The sequence below is a fragment of the Ambystoma mexicanum genome, chromosome 12, assembly GCF_040938575.1.
Source record: "Ambystoma mexicanum isolate Mex_15411 chromosome 12, UKY_AmexF1_1, whole genome shotgun sequence".
Taxonomy (NCBI): domain Eukaryota; kingdom Metazoa; phylum Chordata; class Amphibia; order Caudata; family Ambystomatidae; genus Ambystoma; species Ambystoma mexicanum.
The window spans coordinates 467,160,803-467,173,027 of NC_090936.1; the positions used below are offsets into that span (position 1 = coordinate 467,160,803).

At 44.1% G+C, this 12,225-nt stretch overlaps 1 protein-coding gene across 2 annotated transcripts in view; it reads left to right on the plus strand.

Moving 5' to 3' along the window:
* Positions 1–12,225, plus strand: part of KIAA1549 (KIAA1549 ortholog) — a 644,398-nt gene that overhangs the window by 436,015 nt on the left and 196,158 nt on the right. For both annotated transcript variants that reach the window (XM_069628735.1, XM_069628736.1), the window contains one exon: positions 10,276–10,478. In XM_069628735.1, the coding sequence (XP_069484836.1) occupies positions 10,276–10,478 (203 nt within the window). The remainder of the gene's footprint in view (positions 1–10,275; positions 10,479–12,225) is intronic.

Sequence of the window (12,225 nt, forward strand, 5' to 3'; positions counted from 1 at the left end):
ATCACAGTCTCCAGTACTGCGTCCGCCAACGTAGCTTCCAACGTACCCTTGCTGGTATAGGTGTTGCTTGGTCGGTCCTCGGCCTAACTCATGTGCCCCTCTTTGTAGATTTAGGAGTGACACCTCCATCTGCATGGAGGAGCAGAGCATGCAACCGCTGCTGGCTGTGTAGAATTACTGTCCTTCCGTTCCCTTAAAGGGACTCCCCTGATTTGTCCTATTTCTGTTAAGGGGTTTGTATCGTGGTGGTATGTATATTTGGTCTGCACCTTAATAGGGTCAGGTCCTATTTCCACATGGCGGAAATCCAGGCTTCCTGGTACTGTGTTCCCCTTAGGATGGCCCCTAAAGGTGTCGTCTTTGGTAGGGGGCCTGGCCAGTGAGGGTAGAGATTGTTTCCTACCTTACATCTAGGTGGATTATGGGTTTTGTAGTTCTTATGTGACTGGCCCCTGCTCCTTCACGGGCCTGCGGTGCAGTGCTGATGGGAATTTCCGAATACTTCTCTTGGAGTCGACATCCTGAAGTGTACAGTTGTCCCTAGCTCGTAGAGCCACCTCGCTGTCATATTGCACGTATTTCACATTAGCAGTAACAGTACATTGGCTTAACGTGTACATACATCTTAACGCGCAGATTAAACAAACTCATCTTTCTACAGTGAGTACAGGCCGTGAGCACTTGGCAGGAGTTCTAAAGCTCCAGCGGCATCCCAGAGAACATGGCAAGGATCCACATTCATTCAAGGCACACAGTCTTAAAAGTTGTGTGTTTTTTTAGCTGAATGCAGAAATGTTAGCTGTATGTTTGGAATTATATATCGGATTGTGCGTTGAAATTTCAAACTGAAATCCAAAATTCGGCAGCACACTTGGCATTTATTAGCCGTGCTTTTCTGGAAAATGGAAGACTGCTTATTGGTGTCCGACTGATTTTCGTTGTCTCTACAGAAGTAGAAGTTGCCGATAGGCTGTGGCCTGGTCTAATGCCAAACTGCAACCCATCTTGTAACACTCCTAATAGATGTTTTGAAATAACAATTGAAATAATTCTTTCTAGTTGTGAAGCATCTATATTGTCAAATGCAGCCTTGGATAATTATATGCTGCCTAGGCTTCAGGTTCAAGTCTCAACATTATGCAAATTTGGGAAAGGTTTACAAATGAACCTGTCACTACTTTGCGTAAGTGTTTGGTAGCCTTCGCGATTCTAGTTTCCTCCCTCCAATATAATCTTTATTTTAGAGTAAAGCAAATTAAGTGCATCATATTATATATTAAAAACACTACCCTACTCGTGTTGTGGCAAATAGTTGTCTTGTTTTGCTTTAAGAAATGCAATGTCTTTTTTTTCCCATGGTGCACTTCCAAATATACATGTCCACGTTCCATCTACCAGCCTTTCACGTTCCTGCACCCAAATCTGTGGTTGGGCTTGGATTTAAGGGGTTAGAGTCAGGTGCCAGTGTCGTCAACAAGGGCTATAGAATGTAAAAGGCCATGACTCCGAGGCAGCCCACCCTTTAGACTCCATGTTTGCCCATCTTTCTCTCTTGTTCGCTTCCCCTACACTGCTCGCCTCTGTCTGGTCTGCATCCTCCACTTCATTGGTGTAGGGGAAACTGGGCGCATGGGTCGCAGTGACTTCGCTGGTGCTCCACGCTGCGGTTACAAGAGAGCGGTAAGACTATTTGGAAGGGTGGCAACACTGTAGGCTTGCTCCAACAATTTGCGGCAGCCTGTTTTCCAGGTGGCCACCCTGAGAGAAGCATCTGTGCTGTGCCGTGTTGCAAGGTCCAGTCTGCTCTGGTTCCAAGGAAAGTGTTCTTTCTAGTGCTTCCTACCAGAGGTGCCAGTAACAACTAACCATATGCTGCCAGCGGGAGCATTTTGGGGGTTACAGGATGCCTTGCAAGTAGGCTCAGCGCAGAAACCCCAATCTAGATATTGCAACTGCCAAGCAGATGCAAGTGGACCCAGGAAAGTGTATGCAACAGTAAAGGGAACAAGAGAGAATTCTAGGAAAGGCGCATAACAAGAAGAGGCCATAGAAAAGGCAAAGCCAGATGGTGAGCAGGCAGGCAGAGCAATCGTGTTCTAGACCGGAGACGGCCCACGGAATCACAAGGACACTCTATGCCTTTGTGCAAGCTGCGGTGTCCACGTACATGATGACCTTACCTGGCTCCAGCTGGAACGGACAGTGGATGTCTTCCGTGGAAACAGCCAGTCACACACACTCTTCAAAGGACCATATGAGGGGCGCAGCTGAGGACACAGTATAACACTTACCAGACCAAACGAAGCCACCCCACAGCCCTGCTTCTCTAGGCCCTGTTTGTATGTAATATTTTGAACATTGTTTGTCAAATATTGATTCTTCCGAGGTTGTACATTTGCACTACCACTGCTTGTGTGTGTACCCTAGCAACCATACAGTCTTGCTTTGAACACTGTTTACATATTTGCAAGAGAATTCTATAGGGGGAACAGTTGGAAGGGCGTTATACATTTTGTTGCAACTTAAGGGCAAACTCATAGCTGCTGCAGTTCAGTGAGCAGATCTTTGCTCATGAGAATTGTGCCTCTTTTGCCTGTTTAGCCATGGAATTCATTATTTTGGGGGCACTGGTGGGACTGCGGCTGGCACATGGGGGTAGCAAAGCCCAGTGCGGGGCATAGGATAGTCATGCCTGCTAATGGCTGGCACCTGCAAGGTCTGAATTGCACACGTGGCAGTGCCCTAGCAGTACTTCACCGGGGAATGTATGTGTTGATCCGAGAGTCCGGCTATTTAACGTGATAGGCCTGAAAAGCACACATTCACCTTTCGGCCTCTGCGTCCATATGGGTGACTAAAAAGGCCCCCAGAGCACTGATCAAGCCACACTCTGTTTTCCGTAAAAGTGCTCAAGATTATGTTACACACGAGCAATTGTGCACCCTCCTCACTGCTCGGGTAAAATGAGAATACCTCAGAAGCTAGGTGTTATCCCTCATTTCCTTGCAAGAGCTGCTCAGCGTGCCTATCGCCATCACAGGGGCAGGAGCGTATCTTGCTAAATTGCTTGTGCATGACTTCCGAGTGTCTGCACAGCACCGGTGCGTGCTTTATGAAGAGAATCGGGGCCTACACGTCCAAGAGGAATACAAGGCTGGCCGCAGAGGAGCACGGCTCTGGGCAGCAGGGAGACGGGAGCTTGGCGCAGGCGCATCTCTACCAAGGGACCGGTACTAGGTACCCCGAACTAGGGAGTGGAAGCTAGCTAGGTGTAGAAAGCTGTGGCACTGGATTAGAACAGGGAGTCTGTGCCAGGTGATTGGCTCTAGGGAACTGAATCCTGCCCTAGAATCATTGTTAAGCAGGGCATAGGGCTTGGGCAGAGCTAGAACCAAGGACCAAAAGAGCAAGCCGAATACAGGAAGACCGAAGTAAAGCTTGAAAGCAGAGGCCAGGACGCGCTGGTGATGAGCAACTCTGGTGCTTGGAGAATATGCACGCATCTTCCGCAGTTTCCAGGACACTACTTGCACACCTTGCCTTATTCTAACACAAGACTGCATTTGACCAGGGGAGTTGGCCTTTGTTTGCTTGCTGCATATTGTTTAAATTGTGACAAAATGATAAGCTCCCAGTTTTGCATAATTTCTGGGACAAGAGCTTCTGCAATATGGCAGGGCTTTCCGAGCCTTTGGTAAGGCTGTATTTCACCGTGCCACCTTCCCACATAACACCCCCTCTAATGCTGCCCCGTTTCTAGGGCTGCTAGTTTAAGTTCCTCGTTGGCATCCTTTGGATTTCATTTTCCCTTTTTCAGGGTCTGGTGGTTTGTTCACTAGGACATCAGTTGTGCCCGATATCTTTGCGTTCCTTTTGTGCATTTACTTTTTTGATTGCATTTACTTAGTGTCACGTTGAAGATGGTTTCCCTATTTGTGTCACTGTTACCATTCACCGTGTTGCCCTCCACCGCCTTTCAGTCTTCATTTTGTACTTCTTCTTCAGGTTTCTTCATATGACTTTTCTTGTTTCTCAGCTACACCCGTGCACAAGATCGTTTCAGGAAGATATGTGACACTGGTGCTTTTATAATTGTTTTCTGACCGGTGCAAATGCACTTCCTAACACAAACCATTATAGAGCACCCTCAATTGGGCACAATATGAATCGCTTCCCATAGATATTTTGGAATTCTGTCATAATATTATCTTCATTATGTTCTGTCTCTTCATACATGTCAGCATTACCTTTTTACATGTTTGACTTCCCTGAGGTTCAATGTTATGGTCCATGCCTTCACCATCGAAATAGGGTGCATGGCAAAGAGGAGGCTTAATATGATTATCTGTCCGTAATTACAATCTGTATAAATGAACCACAGTTCAGTGCTGTCCTCCAGTGTCCCTATGGATTCAGAACACGGAGAGGCCACACGGTCAGTACACCCCGAGATGCACTCCTGCTATTCCATCACATGAGATGTGACATTGCTCTATCAAGGTATCTAGGTTAAGTCCACAATGCCATTATTTTCCAGTAAAGAGGCAATATACTAATTCATGCCATGCTTTACTGGACATAAGGACGCTAGCTCATCTCTACTCATGCAACTTAATTTAGCATGCTGACACTACTTAACAATTCGGTAATAGACGACTAAAACAACTTGTCTAGTGCACCTCTATCATGTCCTGCAGCACCCCTTGGCATTCCAGCTCTAAAACATCATTTCATAATGTGCCCTCTATCTCCTGGCTCCATCAGTGTACACCTTTTCTTATTTGCAGTACTTGCTGTTCCAGTGTGTATATCCCCTCATGGCCCCTCATGGTTCTGCGGTGCAACTCTTTCCTGATCTGCATCACATCCCCAATTCATGTTAATGGACTTTGAGAGAGCGTTTTGCAGATGCACATAAAGCTTTATCTGCAGTGAATGCATCCTGCAGTTTAAACACAAGCCTGCACAGCCCTGGTAATGCATCTCCTTTTCTTAAAACTAAATCAGTTTTCAAAAATTGATTAGCAGAGTTTGCAAATTAAAATGTTCGTGATTAGCAAACAAACCCATTTCATTAGCAATGTACTAATATTTTTAATGCCACCAGATGTTATTTGTACCCAAGATATGTAACATGAGCAACAGTATAGCATTTTTGTGTATCGCTGAAGTAAGACATTAGTGCAATCAGTCAGTACTTGTAAATTCTTTAAATTTACGCTGGACCTGCAGGTTTAATAACTTAGTTCACCTACTCGACCTAAGAGAAATGCACTCTAACCATGGCAACGGATGACAAAAGATGTAAATGCACTTTCTGTAAAATGGTGCATGTTATCACAAACCCACTTTGTTTGACCAACTGCTGCTACCTATAGGCCAGCCATGCCCAGCGAAACATGTATTTGAATTCTTTTGCAAACAAAGCCGATGTTAAATAACAGTTTCACGCATCCCCTGTAAATGGTACTCTCCCAGCATAAAATCTACTCGACTATGCAAGTGGGCAAGTAGACTTTGTGAGCCCTGGATGAGTGTATGTAAAAGGGTAGCTGCATGAATGGACACAAATAGATATGATAAAATGGCTCTGGAATAAGTTTGTCCAGCTCTCTCCCACAGGTGCAAATATATAATGCAATTATAATCATAGAGCAAAGCGAGCTATGGAGGCTAACTACAGTGTATAGTATTGCAGTAGACCCGTAGATGTACAGACTTGATTGGAACTATTGATCACTATTTTGCGTAAACATCTAGTTTGCTTTGTGTATTCATTATTTAAGAGGAAAGAAAGTAAGAGACTAAGCAGAGTAGATGGCATAGTAGGAAGAGAGAAATGGACAAATTAGGTGGAATAATTTAGTTTGCAGCCATCTCAATTTCAAGGTTGCAGGTATAAAGCCAGAATGTCAAGGGGTACAGGTTCAGCTCATGGGTTGAGCACCAGTTGAACAGATGCATGCAACCAGCAGGCCACATAACTAGGTTTGCCATCAAAAGCATTTGGCTGTGTGATCATGCACATTTTTATAAGTGTTCATTCATCAATATGAAGCATCTTCCCTAGCAAAATGAAATATAATTGACACTAAGATTTACATACGCTAACATAAACTTTACTGTAAATAATGTTGACCATGCAGTGTTTTACAGTAGCAATACTGTAATTATGCATTATGTAACAACTTACATTTTTAGGAATGTAAAAAAGAAATAATAAAGTTAGCACAGACAGGATATAGTTAGCTTAATGAAAGTATCATCTCGATTACTTATGGCAATTATTTGAAAAAGAAAACAATATTTCTGCCTTACACTCCCACGCATGCCTTTGGCACTAGGAGATGATTACTGCAGCACCCTTTCTCCATTAGTCCCTTTGAACTTGGAGTGAACGGAGAAAAGAGGGTGGATAGAGCCCTGAGGAAGAGAGGAATGCAGGGTGATATGTGCTTTCATTGAACAGGGAACCCTAAACAGCTAGCTTTGCTACACAAGTGTCAATTTAATTAGCAAACCTACAAAGTTGCATAGCAAATTCCTATGCAACACTGCTTATGCAATGCCTTCAAATCAACTCCTGCTATGCCATTATTGGTATATCAACACAACTGCCAGTGTGTGTATGTATTGGGTTTTCATATAACCCGAAACGAGCTGCAGAGCAAGAGAATGTTCCCCTAATTCCCCAGGCAGTGTAACTGTTTGGACTTAACACTGCTTTGCCATTGCCCATGATCCATACACACGTAATCTACAACTCTTTCACGCCCATAGCAACATCAGTGAGTTTGTTATTGAATTAAATCATGTAATCTGTTGCACATTACATCTTGGATCAAAGTGACCCCAATACTGCTGGTTCAATATGTTTATACAGAAATGATGTCCAAGTATTGCCAATTAAAGTGAAACTGCAAAATCCTACTAAGAAAAATAATAGAATTCAGGATAGTCTTCTGAAAGCACGTGTCTGTGCTTCTAAATGCAGCTCCAGGCCTCTCGTGCCAATGTCTGAGTCTTGAGACTTCATAGGAGATTGCCTTCCCGGACTGGTGTCAGACATTGCAAGCTCATAGAGTTACCAATCCTTATTTCTTTTTTACTGATCTAAGTGCTGCCTTTCCAGGGTACCCTCACCCTCAACTCACCGGTACCAAATCTTGTGTGTTGGCGGGACGTCATTCATAGCCAACAGGCTGGGGGTGGGGGGGTTCCAAGAGTGGGTTGAGTGAACCTTGGATCTCTTTCCCTTCATCTGTCTGAGTTTCTCTTACGGTGTCTCGCTCCTCCTTCCACCTTCTTGCCTAGTGCCAACCTGGGCCTACTGATGCATCCTATTTCAGTTCACGGGTCCTTGCTGTTCTTCTCTCATATCTTTTCTTCGTGTTCTTCTCTTTCCTCCTACCGTGTCCACACCACTCCTTTTATTCTGACATGATTGCTTCTATGTCATTCCCAGACGCTGATGTCTGCACCTGTAACTCTCTCCCAGGTATAACCTCCTCCTCAAGCTGTCTTTCGGATCTCACCATTTTCTTTGGTTCTCTTACATGCTCTGTTTCAGCCTCTTCCTACAATGTATTTCCTCCTGTTATTACCTGTCACCTACCATCACCCTTTTCATTACCTGCACCTCTGGCTTTCCACACTAGCATCCTGATATTATTGACTCCTTTGCTATCCTTTAACTTTTGCGTTCTAATGTTACCATCCCCTTCAAACGCTTCAACACCTTGCACTGGTGTTACCGCCTCATCCTTGTGTTACCACTACCTCCAAACTCTTACCACCACCTGTTATAACCACCTCATCTATCTCTTGACCACGTCATGCTGATGTAAACACCTCCCATGCTACCACCACCTCCATGTTTTCATACTCCCCAACTGGGTTCACCACCCCCTTTACTACCACCAGCTCAGCTCCTGTGCACTTTCAACTCTCACTGCCTCCTCCTGCTCTCCATTGCCACCACCTCTCTAGCTTCATCCACTCCTCCAGTCTCTGCTTCTTCCACCCCTCTCCAGGCTTCTTCAAATGTGATCCACCTGCTTCTGCAACCTACAGTGAGCAACTGGGGTTGGTTGCATTGATGTTGTTTCCTCCACCACCTCCGGTGTGGGGCTTTGAGTGAGGCTCTGCACCTGTGAGTGGTAATTGGATGAAGGCTGGGATTCGCTAGTTTCCCTCACTGCAACGAGGCTCACTACCATTTGTAGTCCTACTGTTCTAGATTGTTCTTGCCCTGCACCTCCTCATCAAAGGGCAACACATCTAAGGGCATTTTTCTTACCCTTTTTCTGCCTGATGATGCACTTTCTACCATTTCCTACACTTATTACACTTATTTCACTCACATTCCTCTCCCCTTTCTCTTCATTAACATGCCTTCTTCTATTCCTACTGTACTATTAACTAGATGTTTTACTACTCCAACTTCTCTTCATCCTCGCAACCTTCTTAATCTCTGTTAGCCCTCTATTTCCTCTGATCCCCTGCCCATGGTCTCTTTAGGACCACTCAATGCCGATCTGTATCTAACAAAACATTCTATCCTTGACCTTTTCTTTTGTTTAAACCTTCAGTTTCTCGGTTTAACCAAGAGCTGGATCACTTCTACTACTACTATTCCTGCCTCCTTTTGTACCTCTCCCACTCCCTTCTCTACCTCTTCACGCAGCTCTGCTCGAAGTGGAGGTGCTGGTATCTTTTACCACTCTTCATGGGCTCATTCCCCCCCCATCAACCCAACTCTTCATTTGAATTAAATGTCTCCTCTTTCTCTTTATTTTCTCACCCTTTACAGGGCCCACAGACCTCTCCTGTACTCTTATGATGATCTAGACATGTTCCATCCCTCCTGCCCCTTACCTCCTCATATTTCCTTCTCCAAGCCTTTAATCTCCATTTTACCACTATTCATTGTACTTTCCCCTTCTCTCTCTTTTTGACTCGTACCATCTAACCAGCTCCCCTCTTTTTCTGATATCTCTGGATCGTCTCTTGATCTTATTTTCTCTTCGGTCCCTACCACTATCCGTATCTGCCTAGTCCACCTAACTCTCTGATCATATTCATCCATGCCTGTCTCCTGCCTTTCCCTCTAATTCCGTTCCTCCTTCTTTCTCACCAACCTTCTCTTGTCACTACCTATAATTCTTTGAACCAGCTTAGTTCCTCTCTACTCTCAATTTTCCCTCCCTTCTCTTAATGACTTCTCCTTGCTTTCTCCTGATGTTGCTGTCTCCACCTTGCACTCTTCTCTCCACCCTTAGCTCTTTTGCATTCCTTTTCCCCATTTTTGAAATTTTTAAACCCCTAGCTAACTCCTTCCCTCATCTCTCTGCGGACTGCCCTTTGCAGGTTTGAATGGCGTTGGAAGAAGTCTCAATCCCCTATTGACCTCGCCACTCTTTCTTCTCTTCATTTTCCTCAGATTTTTCTGATCTTACTGTTAGCTCTTGTACCATCCTCAGTGTCTTTTTCAACTTTTAAGCAGTATTCATTCTCCTCATCCTACTGACCCATCCTCCTCACTGTCGTCTTCTGATCATTATTTCTGGCAGAGAGAGTTGTGAAAGTACTTTGCTGATGTTCCAGATTTCTAACAATGTTGCAGTATACACCTGCAGTGCCTAATTAAGGGAAATTAGGGGAACATGCCCTTTTACTTCAAATGGAGTTGGAGGCCGGTTTAAAAAGGCCTGTAGGTTGTCTCAATTGGGAAGGGGTGTCTTTTTATTATAACGTAGGGCTTATTCAGGTTGTTGGGCAAGGGTATGGCTTTCAGTATTGGTGCGTGTCCATGCCTGGCATGGGCTGAAGCAAGGCGAATGGCCTACGCCAAGCAACTGGGCTCTCGGTCTGTCAGCCACTGGCTCATGGAGGTACTTGGCCACCTGATCACTTTCTCTGTGGCCAGCAAAGCCAGGCAGAGCACTTCTTCACATGTCCCAGTACCATTTCCTCCACAAATGGATGCATGTGCCTTTAAGAGCTGACCTTCAGCACCCCCTGCTCTGCTTGATTTATCACCTGCATCATTGCCTCAGCATTGACATGTTTACTTGCATAACCAATTCAATAGGATTGTCGGAATTCACATCTTATTATGGAAAGCTTTACTAACGCATGCAGTCGTATGTAAAGAACGCAGAACACACTGTACGCTGCGCAAACTTTTTTGCTAATGTTGCTTCCAATCCCACATGTTGCATGTTTCCTCACCTAGGATTCCATTTCAGTAGCCTTTTGGTTGTGTCGTTGCAGCTTCAAGCTCCATGTGTAAAAGGGTTTGATTTTGCCAAGCAGCACCTGGGCCAGCACAGCAAAGATGACGTCCTGATTATTCATGAGCCGGCTCCTTTGCCAATGCCAGTGAAGGATACCACCCATTCTGAGAATGGCGATGTCCCCACTCCAAAATCCAAGACATCCTCTAAACCCTCAAAGGCTGTCCGTCGCAGAGGGAGGTAAGCTCATGTAATACAAAGTACATTTCCATAGGTTACATATGTTTTTCACCTTAATTCTTTCACATTGAATACACACTACATAGTTTCATATTTGTAACATACACAGATATTATATTGAATGTCTAAAAACCGATGATGATTTTCATGGACATCTGTTTGCACAACACTGTATTCTCTATGCACCCCGCAGTATAATTTCAGTACTACTTTTCCTTCCAAATATATGATACTGATATGGAAGAAATGTTCTCCAAAACATGCACATCCAACGTCCCCAGAAAGCCTCTAATTTTTTTTATTTTATTTATTTGCATTAAAATTGAAACAAATTATTTTAGAAAAACCTAAGCTTTACTACAATCCTCTTTACAAATATAGAAGAAAGAAAAAATAAACTTAAAAATGTTAAAGACAAAGGCAAAGGAAAAAGAATTCGATTAATCTAGAGGTGTCCTCAAGCAAAGGAAAATAATAGACACAACAGAGCTTGCAACTAATCCTTAAAGGAAATAAGCTAAGCAAACTAGTCAAACAGATCTGCCCTCAGGCAGTACTTTGGACAAAAATGTAACCACAGCGAGTACATGTTTTGTTTTTCTTCTGTCCATTAAAGACATCCACCAAGTTTCGGAGTCCAAAATTTAAGTCTGACAAATAGGTCTCAAGTACTTTCAGCGAATGTCCTTTAATGCTGGTCATACTGTGATGAGATGAAGCAGAATTTCGACCTTGGATTCGTTGTTGCAATGCCGACAGTTGTTTCCCTGCGATACACCCCGAATTACTCTAATCTCGTTGGTGGTTAGAAGGTTCATACAGGCTTGCAGAAATTGGTCCTTGACCTTTTTGTCTGGGAACTGCTTCAGGTATTTGCACACCGTCTTTAATTTCCGGCCTTCTGCAGGTAAGTGGGTAACAGAACGATAACTGCCATCCGTTTCCAATGTTGGAATCCAGTCGTGTTCTTCTACTTTTTGTTTTATTCGTACCAGGTTAGTCCCCAGTTGTTCCAGTGAACTTACAATTTCTGACAGGTAAATCATTGTTCGTGATCGCCAACCGTTCAGAGTTGAATTACGGTCTGATGTCATTTCACTGTTTACCATTTCCAGAATCACTGGACATAAAGGTGCATAGGATTTTCTGAACAAGGCAAGCCTGTTCCAATAGACTATACATTTCAAAGATGTAAGGCCCAATTCTCTCCGGATGATAATGATAGGAGTCGACAGGGGAACACCCAACACCCTTTTCCAGAAGAAGCCTTCAAGACGAGACCAGAGAAGCTCTGGGGTATTAAACATGGCTTCAGCCCTATAGGTCACCACCGGTATAACGTTAGCTTTGTAGTACCTAAGGATTGGCATGATAGGGAAACGGACAAACTGCCGGTTCAGTGTGCATGCTTGGCTGGTGAGAGCCTTCATCTTTACTTGCAAGTGCAATGACATTGGAGCTTCAGGTCTTGAGTCACTCAGCCAAACACCCACTTGAAGGAATTAACCTGTTCAATTTTCTTACCGTTCAAAAACCATGAAAAACAGTTCTTCCTTTTGTTAGAGTTGCCAAAGCTTAACATTTTAGTTTTTTCCTTATTGATTTCCAGGCCGTTTGATAGAATAGTCAAGTTATCTTTGGAGACCCACTGGGGTCTGGTTGATTAGTACAACATCATCTGCGTACAATAATCGACGTAGCTGAACTCCTTTGACCTAGGGCAGGAAAGATCTTGTTAATGAGAAGG